This window comes from Xyrauchen texanus, chromosome 22, assembly GCF_025860055.1.
Source record: "Xyrauchen texanus isolate HMW12.3.18 chromosome 22, RBS_HiC_50CHRs, whole genome shotgun sequence".
Lineage (NCBI taxonomy): Eukaryota > Metazoa > Chordata > Actinopteri > Cypriniformes > Catostomidae > Xyrauchen > Xyrauchen texanus.
In genome coordinates, this window is record NC_068297.1 from 42,167,332 (window position 1) to 42,192,099 (window position 24,768).

The following is a 24,768-nucleotide window of genomic DNA, read 5'->3' on the forward strand; positions in this document are numbered from 1 at the left end:
CAGTGCTGCAGGTCACCTTTCTTTCCTCCCCCCGGTCAGCTGCCCTCGTGTTTGCATTAGGGATCTTTGATAAGATCTCCATAGGGAGCTGCTCTAGTGCTCACACCATTTCCTGCCTGCCGCTGTTATTGTGTGCCTCATTCACATGTACAAGTGCCACCTGAATGAAACATTGGCACCCTTTGCTGTGTCAAACCGCAGACAGTTAATTTTTTATTCTGCAAAATCTCCTCAGAAGGATGAAAAGGCTGCCTGTTTCATTAAGTGGCCCATCCAGGCAGACACGTGCGCCACACCAGAGTCTGTGTTTGCCCTAGCAAGTGTGCATATTAGAAGGGAATCCATGGGGAGATTAATAGGCTACTGCCTCAGTACCATTGATTATCTCCACGCCATTTTCCCCTCTTGCTGCACCGATATTAAAAAGTAATGAAGCCTATGGAGAAAAGGAAGGCAAGACTTCATGCATCATTTTACATTATCTGGACTCTAACAGCAAGGAATCTCTTTAAGGCACAGTTTGAGCAAAATTAAGTAAACAAATGTGGAGAATGCTTTTGAAAAATCTGCGGCGACTACAAAAATATGCTTAAGAAAAGACAAGCCTCTGACACATGGAGGGGGATTCGCACATGTTAGCAATTTTGCTCTGTAGCATTCCCAACCTTACAACCGGGCTATAATTGCTACAATGGATTTGGAAACCACTGACAGTCATGGAGATGTGCAAGAACATTGAAAGCCCCCAAATGTAGAGTGTCAAGTCAAGTTAGCATTATTTCTAAGGCACATTTAAAAACAACAATTGAAACAAAGTGCCATACGATTTCACCTCAAGGTGCAATAATATATACAAATATATAAAAACAATCAAACAATGTAAAATAAACATAAAAGGAAACATCAATAAACACCATATAAATACCATCACTTAAATGGTATCAAAAGATAACGAGTACAGATAAGTTTAAAGGAAGATTTAAAACTTGATAGAGATGAGGCAGACCTCACGTGAGAAGGGGTATGTTCTAGATTTTGGGGGCAACAACAGAAATAGCTCAAAATCCTTTTGACTTACAATGACAGCAGGCAACCGATAGAAGTTGATTACAACACCTTAGTGTTCTTGCAGGCGTGTATGGGTGCAAAAGGTCACTAATATATTGTGGAGCATGACCAGAAAGGGCCCTGTACACATAGATCAGAATTTTTACCTGACAGGAACCTGACAGGAAGCCAATGAAGCAAAGGGGTAATGTGATCCCGTTTTTTTTTTTTTTGTCCCTGTAAAAATCTAGCAAATGAGATGACTGAAGCAAACCGCAGCGCATGGATCAACGTTTCAAGATCTTTACTGGAAAGACATTTTTTTTTAAATTTAGCAATAGACCTTAAATGGAAGAAACTTCCCTTTGTCACAGCACTAATTTGTTTGTCAAACAGTAATGATGTGCCAAAAGATTTTGGACATGCTTGTGTGTATTAAAGGACAGAATGATCAACATGTCTACTGCAGGTCTCTGGACAAATGGCTCTCAATGGTTGTCCTTCCAAAGTCTTCTCGAACCAGGCCTTAACTTCTCTATCTTTGTTCTCCTTCTGTGGCCTTGCTGTAGGGGGTGTTCTTTCAAGAAAATGACTTCCTAATGACTTCCTGGGGCATTACGTGAATCAGCAGACAGTCTCGTAGCCCAGACCTTCCCAAAAGTCTCAACTCAAGAGTGAAAGGTGAGGGACCACATCGAAAACCTGATGGGAAACAGTTTTTCCTGCCCTGCAGAGCTTTGTTTTGAATGCCCTTGGCTTCATTAGTTTTTAGTATGTGATAATGACTTCTGCACCAGATCTCCCTCTACAGAGCCCTACCATCAATGACATAGCCATTACCAAAGCACTTTCACCATTATAGAGACACGCCGCTCGATTCCCGTCAGTCAAGTCGATTGTACTGCACTCAGGTCCAGTGCATCATGAATTATTGTGCAGTGCCACAGCGAGAGAGTGAAACAGAGGAAATACAAGAGGCAGTTGTGGAGAAAATACATAAACGCACAAAAGGAAAGAGTACAGCAACAGCTGTCTTACACCTTTAGTGGGCTGTTCTCAAAGTGATTGGAGAGGAGAGGGGCTTGGGTTACATTCCTGAGATGGGGATAGGTGGTGTTGGTTTCAGAGGTGGGGGTGGAGACAGCTCAACAAGTTGTTGAAAAGAACACAGACGCTTGTCATCAGCCTGCAGACCAGGGAGCCATCTGAGTGCATTTTAGTCACAGAGGTTAATGACCTCGTCTTACTCTTCTGTTCTGCTGGAGTCCAGGGCATCAGCTGCACTCTGCTGTGCTGCAGCTCACAGTTCTTGGTTTGGATCAGTCCAAAAAGCTGTAAGTGGATTCCCAAATCCCTTTTATCACTCCTTCTAAGGCAGCGCGTAAACTTGCAGAGTAACGGCTGTGTTTGGATTACTAGAGCTCCCTTTGATGCTCAGTGTGCAAGTGCAGGGAGAGAAAGAAAAGAGCCAGAACTGTTATATTTTATTTGCCATTTTAGTAGATGCTTTCTTATCCATAGGGACTTAAAGTACTTTTACTACAGGGACAGCCCATGAGGTCAAGTTCCACGCTCAAGGGCACAGTGATTGGGGAACTCCAATCCAGATCACGAATCGGACATTTACTGCACAACTCAGTTAATAGTTCTATATTGGTAGTTTGAAGATCAACCTTTGTTTCTGCACAGTTTCATTAAAGAAAAAAGCAAGATACATTTCTTATTTGTGCTGTCAGCTGACCTCTATCCACTAATAAACGGTAAGCTGAGCAAGCTGTTGGTCATCCTCTCATGGGACTGTTGGGTAGCTGCCAGTTTCCTGCTTGCTTTGTCAGTGAATAAATCCAGTAACAAACGAGAATCCTACAGCCAAGCTGGTCGGCCAGGTCAGAGGTCGTCAGTCCTTAGGGCAGGATTGAGCAGAGCAGCACTATAGGGAGAGAGCAGTCGGCAGGAATGCACCTAAAAGAGGCCCTTCACTCTGCTCTTTGGCTCTGCTGCTCTTAGAGCCATTAAAGCTCTTCATACATCTCTTAGTCTAGAACATCAAGAGCACAGAGTCCCCAGGGCTCCCAGCAATCCACCTCCTGAGCGCTTAGAAATGAGGGGAGGTCTTGAATCTCTTTCAAAGATAACATGGTCCTGTGCAAAGAAGAGTATTTCTAAAAGGTCATAAATGACATTCCCGAAAGTAACATGCACTACAGGTATGAGCTGCTGATGGATTGAGGTTCGCTTTGGCTCTGTCTGTTGTCTCTGAGCATTTCTGCGATCTTGATGGCGAGAGATATTTGGCTAAGGGTGCTTATTCTGTCCTGTTTCGGCTGACTTGGGCATCTATACTTTCACAGGGATGAGAGTTAGTGAGGTTGAGTTTACTGAAAATCTCCACGGCGGCCTTTCTGCTAAGACGTTGTTTAGTCCTCTCGGAGAGCCAGCTAAATGGGAGCCATGCTTGACTTCTACATTTTTAGCATCATTAACCTACAGGAAATTGCCCCTGCAGCTGTTTTCCGGCTGCTTGGTTGCTCTACATTCCCAGCTAATGGCTAAACATTGAGGTTTCCTCTGCTGTGAGTTTTAACTTTAAACCTGATTTGACAACTCAGATTAGTGTAACAGATTAAACATGACATTATGGTTTATAGAGCCCTGGTTTGGTCTTTCGCTACTGCTGGTAAACACGCTAATGTGCCATTAATTGCTCTTTTGAAACCAAGACACATAATAACAACTGTTGTTTATGTTGAGAACCCTTTTCATTAGGAACAAAGAAGTGTGCCACTTTTAGGAGCCTGCTTAGCTAAATGAATATGCTGCCTATATCATAGAAATTAGCCTGCATTTCAACCATGTCCTTTAGCCTCAAAAGCAATATTACAATTCTGCATGCTGCCAAGACCCGCTCACAAAAGGTTTCGAATGGAATATTGAGGCGTTGGTGAAATACTTTGCTGCCCGCAAGAAGGATGACCCTGTTGTTCTTTGTCTTCCCAGTGGCCTTTTGGAGAACATATCTGTTCCCAGTCCATGTACCCCACAAGCAATAAACATCCTTTACTCACTCTCACGCAGGCAAAATATATTAAAGAATAGCGTAAATCAGTCTAGCCCTGTGGGATGGTGGGGGGAAGGCAACAGTAAGCCAAAGGTACAAGCCCAGTGGCCTAATGAACGTGACCCATCAGGTCTCGGCTCCATTGCTCACGGGTGCCATCTAGACTGATCAAGTCATTATAGAAGGCGGTTAAAGCAGCGGGGAGGGCTGGACTCAAAAGAAGAGAGCATTCCTTCTCTGTAGCCTTAGTATGTCAGATGAATAGTGCATTGTTGGCCCAGATATCTTTTTCCAGTTGTGACTCTGAGGCTGCTGCAGGTCTGTGTTGTTTGCCTCATTTCACAGGCTGTTACAATGTGAGCTCAGGCCATTAAATCAATGCTCATGTTTATCTACTTGATTTGCCCAATTTGCCTTTGAGCATGAGTGGTCACATGGCTTTATGACAGCCAATAGTGTCAAATGACAAGTGCTTATACTGTGTCTAAGAGCCATCTCCCTCCCTTCCACTTGGACACCTTTGATTTCAGCCTGACCGCTACAGAGCCCAAAAAGAGCATCTCATTTTCTGGCTGGTTAACATTCAAATGAATCTGACAGTGAAAGTCACTGTAAAGACCATTACAGGAACGGTTCTCGTGCATGCAGTCAAAATGAAGGTAGCACAAGTAACTAGTCAATGAGTGAATCTGCTGTAAAAATGACTTTCTGCTGTCCCAGAGAGTCTTTGTGACCCGGTGGAGAGAAAGTTTCTAGGGCTGTTGTGCTGAGACTTTAATTTTGTCAAATGTACAGTGTAAAGCTTGAGGGTTTTGAGGATGACAGGAGATTCAGTCTATCTTGTGTTCCCCTCTCCCTACGCAAGGACATGGAGATCAGGTTCCTCCCCTTGAAAGAGGAAAGCTGGCCGCGGTGGTAAGAGAAGCCATGAACCTGATCTGATGATTAACTAGCCTCATCACTGCGGCTGTGGGACACATGCACACACACATACGCACGCACACACACTCTCTCTCTCTCTCTCTCTCTCTCTCTCTCTCTCTCTCTCTCTCTCTCTCTCTCTCACACACACACACTCTCTCTCTATCTCTCTCTCTCTCACACACACACACACACACACACACACACACACACACACACACACACAGAAGAGGGTTTTTTGTGTCCAAGTCACAAGGTCTACACAAACCATGCTGACTCTTTTAGCTTTGCACCCTTCACCCTCACACTTAGTAGTAGAGTTTGCTAAGTCAAGCATCACTATTAATATTGATCATACTTAGGGTTAGGCTTTAACCCTAATTAGTCAACTTCTGCATGTAACTTTGGGCCTCTAAGCAACCACCTAGCAACACCCTACCAGCCACACAGAACACCCTTCCAAATGCATAACAATGCACTAAAAACACCCCTAGCATTATGGCAGCAAGTTTTGCACAGGTTAACACCAGTCACATTGTCATTATAAAATGTCCAGTTACCTGTATTATAGTCATCTGAGAAGCTGGCTTTCACAATACTTATATTCTATATGATATTAGATCTGTTTAGCCATTTTTTTGTTAATGTCAGTTGCTGGAGCAGTTACTGCTAACAACAGCAGTTAAAAGAGCAAAACTTTTGTCTAATTGTTTATTTCTGTGTGTGTTGTGCTGTGTGTGTTTGTCTCCGTGCAGTGGGTGTGTGTTTGTTCCCCTGTGTGCTTCTCTCTATCGGCCTTGAGAGTGGGAGTGATTGATTTTTAGCTCTAATGCTTGTTTACCCTCAGCAACCGCGTTCCAGGCCAATCTCATGGGGGTGCGGCCTCCCCCTCACCCCTCCAGCAGCCCCCTCCGCCTGGCCTTGCTAATCCCTGTTTTTGCGGGGCAACAGTTTGCTTGGCAGGCAAATTGATAGCTAGAGTCACTGTAGAACCTTGCACCGTCTTCAGTGAACATAAATTATTGGTGTAGAGCAAACGGGGGGCTGGCGGCGGTCCAAAGGCTCAGAGTCGAGCCGAGCCAGTGATTGTTGTGGGGGATCCACGAGAGAAAGAATGAGGCATATGAGCGTGAGTCTTGCTGTTCTCCTCAATAGCTGCTCATGGCGTGCTGGGCTCCAGGTGCCCGTTTGAACACACATAAATTGTAACTGTTTTACCTCTGAAAAAAATGAACCCAGTGTGGCAGGCATGACTGGAGCTGTGCGGACAATTAAGACACTGTACGATTTTGGCCACGATTCTGCCGTCTGAGATAAAGGATTTCTCTCGTCACAGAGCAAAATCTGCAGTCTTACAATGTTCAGTGTGACATGTTCACAGACGGCCGATTAATAGCCATTACGATGATCTTCAGCCTCCGACGAAGTTTGGACAGTGTCTGAAATTTAGCATCGTAGCCAGATGAGATATTCCGCTCCTCTCTCACACCCGAAAGAAACCTGCTCCGCGCCTGCACCATAGCAACATTTGTGCCCACTTATCACTCTACTCAAGAACATTCATGTTTTTCTTCTCTTCATTTTATATAAATTATTTAATAAATAAATAAGCAGAAAATACTTGGAGAAATTGTAACAACGTCATCAATATGAAAACATTATTCTCTGATTTTTTTTATTTTCTTTACAACATTATTTTGATTACTATTTAATACATTTAATTTAAACATCTGTAAACTTCTATAGTTAAGATTCACACCACTCCGATTTTAGAAATAAATCAATCAAATGGAAAGATTGGACAATTTATACTGGTAAGAATGTATGGGACAGTTGATACAATTATAGAAATATACGTCATGTTTGGGCATCATCCATTGGGAATTAGTTGATATATTATTAGCCTTTATGAATTTTCTAAATTTTGCATGGCCGATATATTACTAATGTAAAAGAGGAGAAAGACGTTCTGTAACCCACCTTTTTTGTTTTCTACAATGTGAACCGAGACATTTGTAATTTTATTTCCACAATGAATATTTGCTTGTGTTAGCTCATTATTCCTGTAGACTTCCTGCCGCACAACATCTGTAATGTTCAGTATTTGTGATCATATTGTGTTATTATAGGCCTATTTGTCAAATGTACAGTGTGTGAGTGTGAGTGTGTGTGTGTGTGTGTCAGCTCAGCTGTCAGGCCTCGCAGGTCATTTAATCATTTTAATGCAGCAAAACTTAAATTAACTTTCTAAACAATTTTTTTTTCACAATAAATGTAGTTTTTTTCCTTACATTAACAATATACAACACACCATATTATTATTATTAATAAATATGCTTAACAAAATTGAATTTATAAATCTTTTCATATTCAAAAATCATTCTTATCAAAACAATCCAGCAGCCTTCATTTGGATGCAATAATATTTTTGCAGAAACACATATATGTAAATGCATTATTAACAATCTCTCAATATTTAAAATGTGCCAATCTTTCTGCAGATTTCTGTATAGTAGATATTAAAATGTCATTCTGGGTTTGATTGATTTTATTGGGATGTTATCTTGCTGCGCTCAGTTTGATTAAACGAACAGAAACGATCACAGTCGATTGGATCCTTCAGCGATGACAGAAGAAAATCATTAATATTGTTCTGAATAGACAACAGAATTCTGCAAATCACGCTTTAACATAATTCGATTCATTTCAGCTGCATCTTTACATTTCTCAAATCTCAACCGCAGCAAAACTTCCACAAACAATGTTTGCCTAATACTACACGTTAAGAACTTCACTTGTGATACGTGACGTGTTTTTAGTGTGTACTTTGACAGTATATGATCTCAAGTCTTAAATCAAGTCTTCAGACTGCTTTGTTGCATATTGTTTGTGTTAGCATTTAAGTGTTAGCATCATGCTAAATTCCTTATCTTAAAATGAATTTTCACTGCAGATTTAAAAGATCTAGTGGTCACAAACTCTTCCGTAGTGCAAGCAGTTGTTGGTAATCTAAAAAGCATGGACCAAAAAAAAATGAATAAAACATAACACATCATCCAACACATTTAGCGTACTATCTTTAATATGCTATGATTTGGGACGCACTTACTCTTATCTCACATTATATTTAGAATGACTAGTATGTGAACTGGTCAGTAGAAGTGTGCAGTAGTGCGGTCACAGGAATGTGCAGCTTCCATTAGACCGCAGGAGTCTTTAATTCATTGTAGTCGAGCGCTGAACTGATGAAGTCATCCATCAACTGCACGGTCAGCCGCTCCGCTGGGAAGGCCAGTGTGTGTGAGGGAGCAGTGGGGGTTCAGCCTTTATAGGGGACATTACATGAAGGTGCAGTGAAGAGCACTTCACACCCTGTAACTTAGCCAAGAGAGTGTATACACACATGCACACACATGCACTCTGGGAAATAATATCGGCTCACATGATCATGCTGCAGACTGTATGATGCACTGACACGTCCCACAGGACTGCTGTTTGTGTGTGTGTGTGTGTGTGTGTGTGTGTGTGCCATTTACAGGCTGCAGCATAATTAACAGTAGATTCGATCGCAGACGAGCGCGCTGGCATCTGCAGTAAAATAAGCTGCTCATTTTTCTGTCTGATAATTTAAAGACTGCCGCTCTTCTCAGTCTGTGGTCAGTCTGTATAGCAGGATATCGCTCCGGATGTGGTTAATTCACTCTATTGATTGAGTTTGAAGCGACTGCAAGCCGTTCAATCATCTCTCTGATCGCGTGTGCTAACTTTACTCTGTCATTCACACTGCCAGCAGGACAATTAGGCTAAATGAATAATGAATGTACAGGTACAGTTCTCTTCAACTTCCACTTGTGTTTTCATTGGACGCTTTACTGTATGATGATGTATCATATACAATGTGCAAATATACAGTTTAATGCAAACATATGAGACATGCACAAAGTTGCTGTGCATTACTTATTATCCATTCACAATGATGTTGGCAGATTTTATTATTTGACACAAGGGGAAGCTACACTTGTGTTAATGGCTTAGTTGGGCATCATTATCTGCCAATGCTTAATAAATCATTAAAGTATCTAAATGAGCACAGCCTAGACTTCTGTTGTTTTTATGAAAATATTATAATAATTACAGACTAACACAAACCCTACTGCTTAAATAAACAATTTAGCATTTTTAGAATAAAACATTATTTTATTGATAGTTTTTCCAAAAGAGGAAGTCCCCAAAGGGAGGTTTTGTCAGATTCAGCTGACTTCTAGAGACACATTTGTGAAGTACAGTAAACACACACTGACGTCTCTTGCCAAGCACATGTCAGCACCTTGTAATCAAAAAATGTACTTCTGTGTGCCATTATCATATTTCTTTGTTAATGATTTTAGCATATTAAAAGCTCCGGTGTACACAAGTCGAAATCCGATTCATGCGTCTCTTTTGCCTTCATTATTTGTTCAATCTTACAATTGTTTTTTGATTAATTGAACACATTCCTGAAGAATTCCCTCCACCCACGCTTTAATTAAATCAGGATGGCACAACCTCAGCCGTTCAGTTCTCAGGGTCAAAATTCACTTGCGTCTCTGTCAAGATCATTTGATGTATTTTCTCATTTCCAGATGAGATGTGACTTTCACATTTGTAAATCTGGCCTACTAGAAAAGAGAGCATTTTATAAACAACAGACATGAATAATGCCACCTACACCTAGAGCAGACGTCCTTGTTTATCCGCAGAATTGTGTCTGTGTGGGTGTGCGCGTGTGGCGAGGGGTGAATAAAAGCGTAGCGTGTCATTTGTTTGATTCCTAATCTGTCTCTTAAAGACATCTGTCAGTGTGGATCACTATTGTTTGTCATGCGTGAGACGCGGGCGGCAACCGCTTCCATCGTGTCACATTTGGTGGATGAACAGTGACACAAATTGTATCATTGCATCCGTGCACGGGGGTTTGTGTTTGCAGGTACGACTTCTGGCTATATGAGACCTTTAAAGCAAATGTCTCGCTTTAGCACTTGGCTTGCGTACAGCGGCGACATGAGAGATGAGGTGAAATAATTTCTCTAGGAGGATACCCGCTCTGAGTTTAATCTGACAGGAGAATTCAGCTGCACACGAGAAATCACCGCCATACTGCACTGATCTGTGTGTGTTAATGCAACCCGCTCTCATGAAAAGATGGAATAATAGTACGAGATTGCAAAATCATAAAAAAGTACAAGTTAGCTTGTAGAACTTTTACTCCCATAGAGAAAAAGAAATGAATGAATAATTTTATTACGATTTTAACCCCTAACATGAGCCTAAACCTGACCAAATGTGTATACACAATCACTATTGTCTATTGTGTATCACAGAAGAAAGAGAAACATTGGAGTTCATTCTTAAGTTAAACCTATTCATACATAACCAAACAAAGTACACTAACCGTTACCCAAACCCTAAACATGAACTCGATTTTAATAGGAAAATGTGTGTACCATTGAAGAAAAAAACTTCAGACAAATACAAGGTCACAACACAAGGAAAATGCCCGGTATGCCAGATTACCAGTCCAGCCCTGGTGTAGAGTCTTGTGAACGGTATTCAGTCGGTTTTAACCCTTAAACTTCAGTGTAGAGTCTTGTGAACAGTATTCAGTCGGTTTTAACCCTTAAACTTCAGCGTGGAGTCTTGTGAACGATATTCAGTCGGCTTTGACCCTTAAACTTCAGCGTAGAGTCTTGTGAACGGTATTCAGTCGGTTTTAACCCTTAAACTTCAGCGTAGAGTCTTGTGAACGGTATTCAGTCGGTTTTAACCCTTAAACTTCAGCGTAGAGTCTTGTGAACGGTATTCAGTCGGTTTTGACCCTTAAACTTCAGCGTAGAGTCTTGTGAACGGTATTCAGTCGATTTTAACCCTTAAACTTCAGCGTAGAGTCTTGTGAACGGTATTCAGTCGGTTTTGACCCTTAAACTTCAGCGTAGAGTCTTGTGAACGGTATTCAGTCGGTTTTGACCCTTAAACTTCAGCGTAGAGTCTTGTGAACGGTATTCAGTCGATTTTGACCCTTAAACTTCAGCGTAGAGTCTTGTGAACGGTATTCAGTCGATTTTAACCCTTAAACTTCAGCGTAGAGTCTTGTGAACGGTATTCAGTCGATTTTAACCCTTAAACTTCAGCATAGAGTCTTGTGAATGGTATTCAGTCGATTTTAACCCTTAAACTTCAGCGTGGAGTCTTGTGAACGGTATTCAGTCGGTTTTAACCCTTAAACTTCAGCGTAGAGTCTTGTGAACGGTATTCAGTCGATTTTGACCCTTAAACTTCAGCATGGAGTCTTGTGAACGGTATTCAGTCGGTTTTAACCCTTAAACTTCAGCATGGAGTCTTGTGAACGGTATTCAGTCGGTTTTAACCCTTAAACTTCAGCGTAGAGACTTGTGAACGGTATTCAGTCGATTTTGACCCTTAAACTTCAGCATGGAGTCTTGTGAACGGTATTCAGTCGGTTTTAACCCTTAAACTTCAGCGTAGAGACTTGTGAACGGTATTCAGTCGATTTTGACCCTTAAACTTCAGCGTAGAGTCTTGTTAACGGTATTCAGTCAGTTTTAACCCTTAAACTTCAGCGTAGAGTCTTGTGAACGGTATTCAGTCGGCTTTGACCCTTAAACTTCAGCATGGAGTCTTGTGAACGGTATTCAGTCGGTTTTAACCCTTAAACTTCAGCGTAGAGACTTGTGAACGGTATTCAGTCGATTTTGACCCTTAAACTTCAGCGTAGAGTCTTGTTAACGGTATTCAGTCAGTTTTAACCCTTAAACTTCAGCGTAGAGTCTTGTGAACGGTATTCAGTCGGCTTTGACCCTTAAACTTCAGCGTGGAGTCTTGTGAACGGTATTCAGTCGGTTTTGACCCTTAAACTTCAGCGTAGAGTCTTGTTAACGGTATTCAGTCGGTTTTAACCCTTAAACTTCAGCGTAGAGTCTTGTGAACGGTATTCAGTCGGCTTTGACCCTTAAACTTCAGCGTGGAGTCTTGTGAACGGTATTCAGTCGGTTTTTAACCCTTAAACTTCAGTGTAGAGTCTTGTGAACGGTATTCAGTCGGTTTTGACCCTTAAACTTCAGCGTGGAGTCTTGTGAACGGTATTCAGTCGGCTTTGACCCTTAAACTTCAGCATGGAGTCTTGTTAACGGTATTCAGTCGGTTTTCACCCTTAAACTTCAGCATGGAGTCTTGTGAACGGTATTCAGTCGGTTTTAACCCTTAAACTTCAGCATGGAGTCTTGTGAACGGTATTCAGTCGGTTTTAACCCTTAAACGACAGCGTAGAGTCTTGTGAACGATATTCAGTCAGTTTTAACCCTTAAACGTCAGCGTGGAGTCTTGTGAACGTTATCAGTCGGTTTTGACCCTTAAACGTCAGCGTAGAGTCTTGTGAACGTTATCAGTCGTTTTGACCCTTAAACGTCAACGTAGAGTCTTGTGAACGGTATTCAGTCGGTTTTAACCCTTAACTCTTTCCCCGCCAAACACGGAATTTTCCGGGTTTTATGAAAAAAAAGCTTCCCGCCAAACACGGAATTTTCCGGGTATCCGTGTTTTAGGTGGTATACGGTAAGGAAGACCCGCGCGCATGTTTTGAAAGAGTACACAACTCTTTGATCAAAGAAACAGACTGCGATCATCTCAAACGTGAAGTGGAACACCATACTAATACTAAAGCACTTGTTTGATAAAAATGCCTTTTTCTCAGCTTTTTGTCCGAAATGTTGTTTTTGACAAAACCTACCTCTGTTCAAGTGGCAAAAAAAGAACAAATGAAGATAAAATAAAATCGTTTTTTTTGCCTAAAAGCAGAGGCTCAGATCTTTATTTTGATATATAGCATCTTCATATATTCATGGAAGAAAATATTCTGCGGGCCATTAAAATCTAGCGAAAATCGTCAAAAACCCTGGCGGTGGCTGGCAACTTTTTTTAAAAACGCTGGCGGGGAAAGAGACTTGTGAACGGTATTCAGTCGGTTTTTACCCTTAAACGTCAGCGTAGAGTCTTGTGAATGGTTTTCAGTCGGGTTTTAATTCATTTAAATTATATGTTGTGTATGGCGAAGCCAAAATGCAATGTCCACGCATGTGGACACACAAGTTGCGCAAGTTTAAAATAAAGTGTTAGATAGGAGGTGATCTAAATTTTGTTGCCTGTATTGTATCAATTTGAAATTCTGTTTGCTGATTGGTCGGTCTCTATGAGAATAAATGTCACACCTTTTTTGTATGAGCTAAGTCATACGATATTTAGCAATTTCACCATCTCTTATACATTATTACAAGTTTCATGAGACCATGTATGATTGTGTTTTCATGTGTGTGGAGCGGGACGGGGCTCAACCGTGCTGTCTGTTCACTGCAAAAAATATTTTTCCTATTGGGTATTTTTATCTCGTTTTCTGGTTAAAAAATATCTAAACATTCTTAAAACCAAATAAATTGTTGTCAGAGTATTCTGAGAAAATGTTGTACTGTTTATACTTATAACAAGAGAAGACAATGCAAATTCGTTTTTGAACTGTGATATGTTTGTGTCATGAAGTACCATTGCACAAGAGGCAGCTGTTTACCAGAATAGCTAATGATTTTAGAAAAAAATACTAACTTCACTTTTTACTAAACTATCAAAACAGATGCAACAATCTGAAGCTGCATGCTAGAAGACCTTCATCTATGACACTAATGAAGCTGTGTATTAGTATTAATAATCTGTCATATAGATCAACATCAGAATGTCCAGACTGACTGAAGCATGTCTCTCTGTCTCTTGTGTTGCAGCATCCGTATCCTTCAGAAGAACAGAAGAAGCAGCTCGCTCAGGACACGGGTCTCACCATCTTACAAGTCAACAACTGGTGAGTTCTCAGTCGCATCAGTTTAACTGATTGAATAGTGTTTATTTAGAGTCTGAGATTGATTTATCACAGATGTGTTTAGCACAGCACATTTTTTCTCTTTGATGCATTTACGGGGAAAAAAGGACAATCACATCCTTAAACCTGCGACATCCCCCCCAAAGCACAACGCTTTGGATTATCAGTGCAGCGCTCTGACCGGCCGCCGCGTCTTTGTAGATGGCTTAGCTCATAACTGGAGGTGGTGGATTAAACCAAATGATCACAGAGGCAAAGAAATGATACAGGAATTATTTATCAAAATACTCGCCTGGGCTCTTATTTTTTATCGCAGGCTTAATTTCTTTGGCTACATTCTCCGGCCGATGTTCAGATTAATTGATCTGACAGCTTCTTTTCAAAACACCGGGATGGTATTTGCACAGATTTTCCAGCCTTACACAAACTTAATTATACGGAGCGCTATTTTATCAGTCTAATTCCGTGTAGTGGAGCTTCTATTTACAAATGAGAAGTCTCTGGCTTTTATTCTCAGCTTCCCTTAATATATTTATCAAAGCGGGCTCATTTACAGAGCGCTCTATCTGTCGGGTGCAGGCGGCGACTCTCGGCTTTATCAGCCCGTAGGCCCGCACGCCACCCCGGGGTCAATTGATTTCTGTGGTTTTGTGATTCATTTTTTCCCCTACACCTCATTTTCATCCTCTCTCACAATGAGAAACATGCCTGGAGAATTAGTTTGATTTGTCTGCCGTATCTGGAAAGAAATCCCCCCTCACCTTCCCCCAGGAAGTCCAGGCACTTAAATTGGCCACAGGAAGTGCTGTTATCTGCCTTTAACGCAGCTCGCAGCGTGGAGAGCGTTTCAATTACAACAGTAACCAAAGTTTCATGCCGTCACACACCTACAGCAGCGGAAAATTGACTTGCTCTGCCTGCGTCATGCTGATTAATACTGAAATGACCTGCTGAACCTGCAAGAACTGCAGAGACACGGACAGAGAGAGATGTTTCATTTCATGTGTCAACCAAGGTCAGAAATTAACGGGAGCTTGGAGCAAAAATGCCCCAGTAATGAGTTTCTATATTCTAGGCTTCATTACAAATACATACATCGCAATCATCATTTGAACGGTTCAATTTGGATTCCTAACATTTGACATAACAATCTCTGCTTGTTTTCAGCGGACACGGGAACCTTTTCGCTGCACATTATTCGTAGCACGCTAGCTGTCCTGCAGATGTTGCAGAGTCCTCTGTGTTGTTTTATTATAATAGTTTCGTACATTAACTTGACAGACAAAAATATTTGGAAATGCAAGAATGAGAAAAAAAAGTGATCCCGGAAGGTGTTTCAGTCACATTGCAGATTACGCAGTGACGAGAACAGGCAATTATAGAATTTCTGAAACATGCGTGTGGACATTGTAACCGAAATATTCCCAAATTATTCAATATTGAACTTGGAGATCAGTGTCTCTATACCCAGCACTACTAATATTAGTTGATTTAATTTTATTGGTAACAGCCTACAGTATCTTGTTATTTAGATTTAATTAATTTATTAAAGTATGTGATTTAAAGATATAGTTCACCCAAAAATAAAAATTCTGTCATCATTTATTCACCCTCATGTCATCCCAGATGAGTGACTTTCTTTCTTCTGCAGAACACAAGTGAAGATTTTTAGAAGAATATTTCAGCTCTGTAGGTCCATACAATGCAAGTGAATGGTGACTAGAAATTTGAAGCTCCAAAAATAAAATAAAGGCATCATAAAAGTAACCCATAAGACTCCAGTGGTTTAATCCATGTCCTCAGATGTGAGATGAGAAACAGATCAATATGTAAGTCCTTTTTTTTATCATAAATGATCCTCCCTGCCCAGTAGGTGGCGATATGCATGAAGAATGTGAATCACCAAAAAAACAAAAGAAGAAGAACATAAAATATCTGTTTCTCACCCACACCTACCATATTTCTTCTGAAGACATGGATTAAACCACTGGAGTCATATGGATTACTTGAGTGCATTTTGGAGCTTCAAAGTTCTGGTCACCATTCACTTGCATTGTATGAACCAACAGAGGTGAAATATTCTTCTAAAAATCTTCATTTGTGTTCTGCAGAAGAAAGAAAGTCACACACATCTGGGATGGCATGAGGGAGAATAAATGAAAATCATTTTTGGGGGAACTATCCATTTAAAAGGATCACACATAACACATAAGGTTAGTAAAAAAAGTGCCTTATATAAGGAAAAAAATGCACCAGAAAATAAACTCCAGGGGACAAATAAGAAATGTTAAGAAATCAGCTAAGAAATATGAAAATGCAAAATAATAGTGACACAATTAAGTCAAACGAACAATAAATGTTTGTTCATTATAGCGGCTTATCCATAAAAGTAAACATCAGTCATGGAATTAGCATCTATTTAAACAAATACAGGGGCAAAGCAAAAAGCAAAACTGCAATTTCCCACATATCTGTTCATTCACAAAGACATGTTAATGTTATCATTTCTCACCTTGGCTAATTTCCTTTCTGATTTTATATTGCAATGAAACGTTTTGTCAGTGAGCGGGATACAATCCGCTGTAGTCGTGGATCAGCACTTCGCAAACCGTCGGGAAGTTTAAACCTCATCATTGGTATGGTGCTCATTTCTGACACTGGTCTCAAGCATGTTTGAGAGGTTTCTCCTAAAATTTCTGAAGAGGAATAAAAATAGACCCAAATGAGCCACATATTGTTGGCGTACAGAAAAGGCCCGAGTGTACTTTGTTTCCCTGTGATCCTGATCGCTGGTCGAGCGCTCAGCCTCTCAAAGTGTACTCTTTAGACCGCGAGCGTATACGAACCTGTTCGACGCATGCGCACTACAACTGCTTTGCGATCCTCTTTTAGTTCAGTCAACCACAAGTGCACTTGCCAACAGTGCACAAAGACAAGGACTGTCCACGCGTCGAGAAAACCTGCGGACAGTCCTGATGACGAAATGTACATCCTGCATACTGTGCACGTTCCGATCAGCAATGCAGACAACCGAAATATACTTTGGACTTAAGAGTATATTTGATCTCCATTTCATATCATTACTGTCTAGGAGATATTACATAACAAGATCTCATTTCTTTCCTTAGATTTGAGATTCAGAACAGAAAAATGCTTTTCTTTCTCTCTCAGTTCAGCATTCAGGTCAGTTAAATGTGGTGCCGCTTGTGCGCTGAGGTCTCATTCAGGTCTTGTCTGTCCACCTGACATTCCTGTAGAAGATTCCTCCTGTGATTGTGTGAATCCTGCCTTTGATACAGAGAGAGGCAGACAGGAGTAGAGGGCTCTTTGCTCTTGAGTTGGACGCTGTGAATCGTGTCTTTGTTCAGAGGGACAATCAGAGCGTTCTGTGTCTCCTCCTGAACACCTCTCCATCTCTCTCTCCACTGTTCTTCATGTTCTGAGGTCATGGGTTATAGCTGGTTGTTCCCCAAACACGAGCACAGGATAATGAATAGATATTGTGACGCATCATCCATTCACATGTAATGTGTGTGTGTGTGTGTGTGTGTGTGTTTCTGTGGTCTGGGCAGTTAGATCTCAGAGAAATTGACTTCTATATTTACACTCGCTTGAGATGCTGGCATGAAATCGAGAGGTCTATAACAGTTAGCTGATGGTTATTTAAAGAGGAGAATGTTCAGAAGTCCTGTCTAACCTCAGAGAGAGAGAGAGACAGACAGACAGACAGACAGAGTGAGACAGCTGTGGTCGAGTTTAGACCTGTCATGTGTCTAAATGAGGTCTGGTCACATGTTGACAGCAACACGCCTCTGCTAACACACAGAACACAGACAGACAGACAGACAGTGGGCAGAGATCTGCCAGTTATTACTGGTCTGTCTCACAGGTCACGTGACACCCACAACAGTGAGAAAGCTTTATTTGTACCTGTCTGTCTCTCATGGAAGCTCTTATGACTGGAAAATAGAGTGGAATAGGTGACCTATTGGGGACTGGCCTTTGACCCCAGATATTATTTCAATCTTTCTGATGCCCACTCAAGCTTTCTAAATGGCCAAACAATAGGTTTCATTGTCTTTATCAAGTCTTTGTTTCTTTGGATGGTCTTCTTATTGAATTTAAAATGTATCCTGCTCAAGCGAGCGTATGCATTTTTGGGCGCATTTCATTTGCATCTTCTTGTTTCCATCTATTTGAATAAAAGTGCATGGATTGAAATTCAGCTTTTGGGACATTGCTTCTTCTATTATCCTTTATGTATGTAGTTGTGCTGTATATATAATGCGTGAATAGATATAGAGATATAATGTATATAAGCCGTATCTGAGAGTACTCGTGATGGTGTGTTTATACTGAGCATCTCTCTCTAAACTGAAACGGATCTGAAACAAACAGATTATCTTTCTCTTTTAACGACTCTTCCACTTGGCACTGCCAGCTGTTATGAAATACAAAATAATGGCTAATATTTTCCAAATGCAAAAACATATAAACTGGCCTGTGAAGATTTTTATTTTCCTCATCAGATCCTGGGAAATTTTGGAGTCAGTGAGTTTACAAGTTTAAAAACGCATTTTATATTACATTTTTTCCTTGCTCTCATACACTCACGGTCTGTCTCACTCTCTGTCTGTCTGTCTGTCTGTCTGTTGTGACACTGGGAGGATCTTTGAGTGAAGTTGCTGGTTATCCATTTAACTTTGACCTAGATGAAGCTGTCAAGTCTTTTTCTGGAATCTCTGGGGGGTCGCGGCGGCGGTCATATCGTGGCCTGTTCTTTCTAAATATACAGCGTGAGAGGACGACAGGAGTGGGTGGAGCTACACTTGCATTTAGGGAGCACTAATTGGCAGTTAATTATCAGAACTGACACTGTTGTCGGTTCCCAAGTGCCCACAGCCCCCCCTCTGGGTTCATTTGATCTTGAATCTCCCCTAATGCCACTGATCTGCTTTTAGCATACAAGTCTGCATATGACTACTATACACCTCACATTCAGGCCAAACAGGGTCTGTTCTGAGTCTGTACTCAATGCTGAGCTGTTCGTTATCCAGTCATATTCATGACATTTTGTCCGACTGACCATATTAAACTCTCAGGCCTCAATCTGTGTTTGATCATTAACCAATTGACCTGTCACTACTGGGGTTGGGAACCGAGAACCTGTTCTTTTCGAAACCTTTTCATGACTTTCGGTTAACAGTTCTTGAACGTGCATTTTCTGCTGAAGCAGACGGAACACTGTGCTAAAATGGATGATTTAGACTGTAGATTCAGTAGTGTGGCAGCGCTGCCGCTGAGTAAAGCAGCAATAAACATTGTCAATGAAAGCTGTGTAGTCTGATTCCCAAACAAATGACTCGTATGAGTTGGTTGTTTTTAGTGAATCTGACTGCTATCATGTTTAGATCATAATATGTCAAGTTTGAGGTGACATTTATATCAGGCAGGAATGTTCCCGACTGGTTGTTTATATGACAATGTGTGCTGTAATCAGTGGACTTTTATATATGAAAATGTAATAAAGTTAGTTTAATCATTTTATTTATTTATTTAATATATTTACAGTAGGGCCAATTATTGGAAAAGTCTGTTTGAACGTGTTTTTTGCAAGAATTGTATTAAGTGGATCTCTGACTTGTCATATTTGCTCTGAAATGATCTCATAATATGGAAATAAATGCATTACTTATTTCTAAATATTTTCCTTTAAAACTACAAATAGATAATAGAACTGTTAAGAAGAATCCGAATGACAACTGATCAATAATATTCTTTAAGATTGTAAAAGGAATAAACGTATGGATGATTAGCAGTACATTATGCTGGGGAAGGTAGTTCAGAAAGAGAAACGGAAACAGTAGAATGTGCAAGCGCAGTATGTAAATGTGCTGGTTTTAATGTCGGTTAAGTGTGATAAACTTCAGATGAAAGTGAGTCTGGCAGTCACGGGTGAAACTGCTCTGGGATAGTTCATTTAGTTTGGAGGGGGAAAAGACTGAAAAAAGAAAAGTGACCGACAGTGGAATAAGTGGGTTCATTTATATCGTGTGCAGGTATGGCACATAAGGCCAGTAATAAGAGAGAGAGAGAGAGAGAGAGAGAGAGAGAGAGAGATGTGTTGGTGTAGCTCTCTCACGCAGCGCTGTGGAATGGTGCCACGCCTCTGTGAGTGGAATAGCAATTTTATTACATTGTCATTAAAGCAATTTCACAGCAGTGATGTTTGTTAATGAAAGGCCTCAAATGAGAATAGACATCATGAATGGATATATGAAATCAATGCACACTCTTTCTGTCTGTATGTGGCTTGTAAATGGAAAAGTCACGCAAAGTATAAAGTCTCTTCAGTAAAGGTCATGTTCAAGAGCTGCTGTTGTGCTTTAGTGTGCACACTGATCTTCATACTCAGTCATGCACACAACACATCTGTTGTCTCACCAGATAACGCACGAGAAACGGCCAGAGAATATGAAAGTGTTTTGCTTCGGCTGGTTCTGTTGAGGATGTATGGAGAAGTGCTTCCTGTGTGTGTATGACAGACGGATCGGTTGGCTCTTTCCAGCACTGACGTTATTTATAGACAGACACATATCTGCTGCTCCTCACACTGAGAATAGAGGAAATACTGCTCACATTAGTGAAATAAAGCTGGCTCAGACAGAGAGAGAGAGAGAGAGAGAGACAGGGAGTGGGCCGTCTTTCTGCTGACACTGCAAATGAACATAGTGTGAGCTGGAAGGAAGACGAGGAAAAGAGAGAGAGAGAGAAAGTGAGAGGGAGGGAGGAGGCCCTAGACAAAAGAGGCTGACAATCAGCATTTAAAAGAACGAGTTTTCAGTTTGAGAGAGTTCACGGGGTTCTGACAGCAGCAGAATCAGGTATAAAATAGGGCTCGAGACTCTTGAAAAATTATGTACAGGACTTTTACGACAAAGTGTCTGTGAAAGGACATTCATAACTCGTCCATCTCTGATGGTTAAACAAAACACTTTCTGAGCTGTTTCTTTTTACATTTATTTTATGTCGTTCGTAATTTTGCATCCTTGTTACCGAATTAGTTTAACTGTGTAAATTCACAGTACAGGTTCATATAGTCCTGCAGCGCATTGAGCGAAACTGATTGAACATGCTGTCCACAATACCCTGCAAAAAAAACATTTATTAAATAGTATTTTTGTCTTGCTTTCCAGATAAAAATATCTAAATATTCTTAAAACATGATATTATTTGACAAGTGAAATGGCATTGGTAATATTCTAAGTTTTGTTTTCAGAGAAATCTGACAAAAAAAAAGTTTCTTAGATTTCACTAGAAACAAGAGAAAATATCTCATGCAGTTTTTCATGTCAAGACATTTTTCCTGTTTTCAGAAAGTTGAGATATTTTTACTGGAAAACAAGATAAAAATACTAATTAAGAAATGATTTTTGCATGGGTAGTTAAAATCACGTGCAATAGAAGTGTTGAAGCTGACACAAACTGGCTTTCCGGCCGGCTTTGGGTCAGTTTTTCAATTATCGGGCGAGTCAGGGTCTGTTCAAGCATGCTTTTGTGTGTGACAGTGCTGTTTTCTACTATTAACTTGTGCTGGACGGACGTCTTTGACTTTGACCGCTGAAGCTCTGAATTTAGTTTTATAGCATCTTGTGCAGAATCGCAGCAAATTTAGACAGCAAGTAAGTAATGTTATGAAGAACGTACAATTTTATAAATGCATATCAAACACCTGCATTGTTTTTCATTTGTCGTGCTGCGTTCTGAAGAAGTTCAGGTTGCAAAGAGGACTTCATGTGACTGTTACACCATTAAAGATCATTCCAGGTTGTGTTTTATGATAAAAAGACGTTTTTTCCCTTTTCCTCTGGTGTGCATATTTATGTACAATAATTAGATGTTCAATGCCATTTTATTTGAACCATTTAAAAATCGAAGCACCCCGAAGAGGCTATTAAACCGCAGCAGTGTAAGTCCGCAGATGACAAAACTTGCGTTCGCCGCCTCACAGACTGCAGTAAAGGAAAGACGCTGAACTGAGAGGTTTGTCTCCAAACTACCATTGAAGAACTCACTATTACATGTTAATGGCTTATATAGAATTAAAAAATCTAATTCTACCAAAATCTTGCTTTATTGGAATTAAAATATGTTATTACTCAATATCATGCTAGTGTAGTTCCAGAGAGGATTGTTTAGTAGTTTAGAGAAAATTCCATTACTCTTCAGCACTGTAATGCTGTGGTATTATTATATTTAATGATTACATGACCCCCTCAAAAAACAAAACAAAAAATATGTACGGTCTTTGTCAGTATTTCATCCTTTACACTGATATTGGCCCTGACACACTCAATAGTTCAACTTGTTGTGGGGAAATATCATGGCACTCTTTTTTTTTGAAGAGAAGTACATGGCACAAAGCTCAAGAATACTGACTGTAAATAATGTGGTTTGATGCAATGATATTTGCGAGATAAAGCCAATGTTAGGCATTTTTTCACTGATCTTCAATCCCAAAACATTTTGAATTTAGCAGAGATATGTCATGATATATAGACAACCCCAGTTCCAAAAAAGTTGGGACAGTATAATAAATGCAAAATAAAAACAAAAAGGAGAGATATTCACCCGTTGCTATATTGAAAACACTACATCTTTTAAAAAAAATGTACAGTAATTTTAAATCAGATGATTGCAACAGGCTTGCAAAAACTTGAGACAGGGGTAATCAAAGACTAATAACAATTTGATGCGTTGAAATAAGGAGATGTTAAACAGGCAATCGTGTCTTAGTGTATAAGGAGCCTTCAAAAACAGCCTAGTCCTTCAAGATCAATTTGCCAACAAATGCTTCAGCAAATAATCCTGCACTTTGAGAACAATGTTCCCCAAAGACAAATTGGAAGGATTTTGGGCATTTCACCCTCTACAGTGCTCAATATTAAAAGATTCCCGGAATCTGGTCAAATCTCGGTGTGTAAAGGGCCAGACGAAAACCACTGAATGTGTGTGATCTCTGATCCCTCAGACGTCACTGTCTTAAAAAAACATAATTCATCTGTGATGATATCATGAACATGGGCTTGGGATTACTTTAGTAAACCTGTGTTAGTCAACAGCACTCGCCGCTGCATCCACAGATGCAAGTTAAGACTTTACTATGTAAAGGAGAAGCCGTACATCATCACTGTCCAGAAGTGTTGCCAACTTCTCTGGACTCGCTCTCATCTTAGATGGAAAGTAGAACAGTGGAACTGTGTGTTTTGGTCTGAAGAGTCCACATTGCAAAACACAGCCATCATGTTCTCCGAGAGTCAAGTCATTTTTATTAGTATAGCACTTTTCACAACACAGATCATTTCAAAGCAGCTTTAACAGAAAATGAAACTGAAATATCTATAATGTCTATGAGTCATCATTGTGTAGTTTGATTAAATAAGATTGTAAATGGTTTCTAAAAATAAGTAATTAAATAATAATTGTATTATAACCCCAGTGAGCAGCTGATGGCGACTGTGGCAAGGAACACAAAACTCCATAAGATGTGGATTAAAGGAGGAAAATAACCTTGGGAGAAACCAGACTCACTGTGGGGGCCAGTTCCCCTCTGGCTAACATCATGAATATAATGTAAATATTACTCATGTATAGTGCAAGTTATGATTTAAATGATTAAACTAAGTAAGTGTTAAGGGTCAGTGTTTAAACATAGATTGTGTTTGAACTGTCAGATTAATGACTAATGTCTTTGAAGTTCATCCTGAATTAACTGCAGAAGTTCATATAGATGTATTGTCATTTGTTAACTGGCTGATGAAAGCTTTTGTGGCAATTAATTGATAGTCTGAGGATTCCATCATTAGAGGTGATGCAGGCAGAGATCAGTGAGGTGCATCACAGTCACAGTTGTTTTATCGGAATTGAGTAGAAGGACATTTCTGGCCATCCAGTCTTTGATTTCATTGATATGCTCTGCTAATTTGGAGAATTGTGAAATCTCATGAGACAGATAGATGGATGATGGATGGATGGCTTGTTCCAGACCCAGACTTTCAATATTTAACTATATGAAAATACATTATAATTATATCAGCAATTATCAGGATCCAAGCAGTTTAGAAAAGTGGAGAAAAAGTATAAATGATCACATGTTTAAAACTATGATCATCTAAACAAAGACTAAAATAAACAAACTATTTCAATATTAATTGCATGTATATGACTTTATACATTTTTCAAAAGTTAGGACTGTCGCACAGTTGAGGTGTTTAAACAGCTGTGGTAACAGAGAGAGAGTGTTCAGGGCTTTTTCTGAGAGAGCTGAAAATGTGGTCGAGTGTCTGATCCCTGTGACAATCAAAAACAACACAAAACATTCCTGAGCAGAGGTGCCTATGAGAGGAGAGAGAGGGAGAGACAGGGATTAAAGAGCTGCTGGTGTAGTTCTTCACTCAGGTGTGTTGACGCCCGCGGCGGCGCTGGCTATGATTTGCGCTCGGTGTTGAAGAGAGGCAGGACGCAGCATCAGATGCCTGCGAGACGAACCGCTGCAGTTGTCAGAGCATGTTGAATGGCCAGTGCAAGTGCAGAGAGGGGTTGTTTGGTGGTTTTGTGCCGCAGGTCAGAGAAAGAGCAGAACTGGAAGAACAAAGTCTCACTGAACAAACCAGCTGCTGCCGCTTGCAGGATCAAAGACGCATCAACAGCTCTTCCTGCGGACGCTGCGTGAGGTGTTTGACGGGCAGCAGACAGGTGGAGTGGACTCGGACCCTCTGCCCGGCCTTTGACTCTCCTCGCTCGCTCCCAACACTGTCTGTACCTT

General features: G+C 40.4%; 1 protein-coding gene across 3 annotated transcripts in view; it reads left to right on the plus strand.

Moving 5' to 3' along the window:
- Nucleotides 1-24,768, plus strand: part of LOC127662127 (homeobox protein Meis2-like) — a 71,640-nt gene that overhangs the window by 34,639 nt on the left and 12,233 nt on the right. For all 3 annotated transcript variants that reach the window (XM_052153157.1, XM_052153159.1, XM_052153158.1), the window contains exon 9: nt 13,849-13,925. In XM_052153157.1, the coding sequence (XP_052009117.1) occupies nt 13,849-13,925 (77 nt within the window). The remainder of the gene's footprint in view (nt 1-13,848; nt 13,926-24,768) is intronic.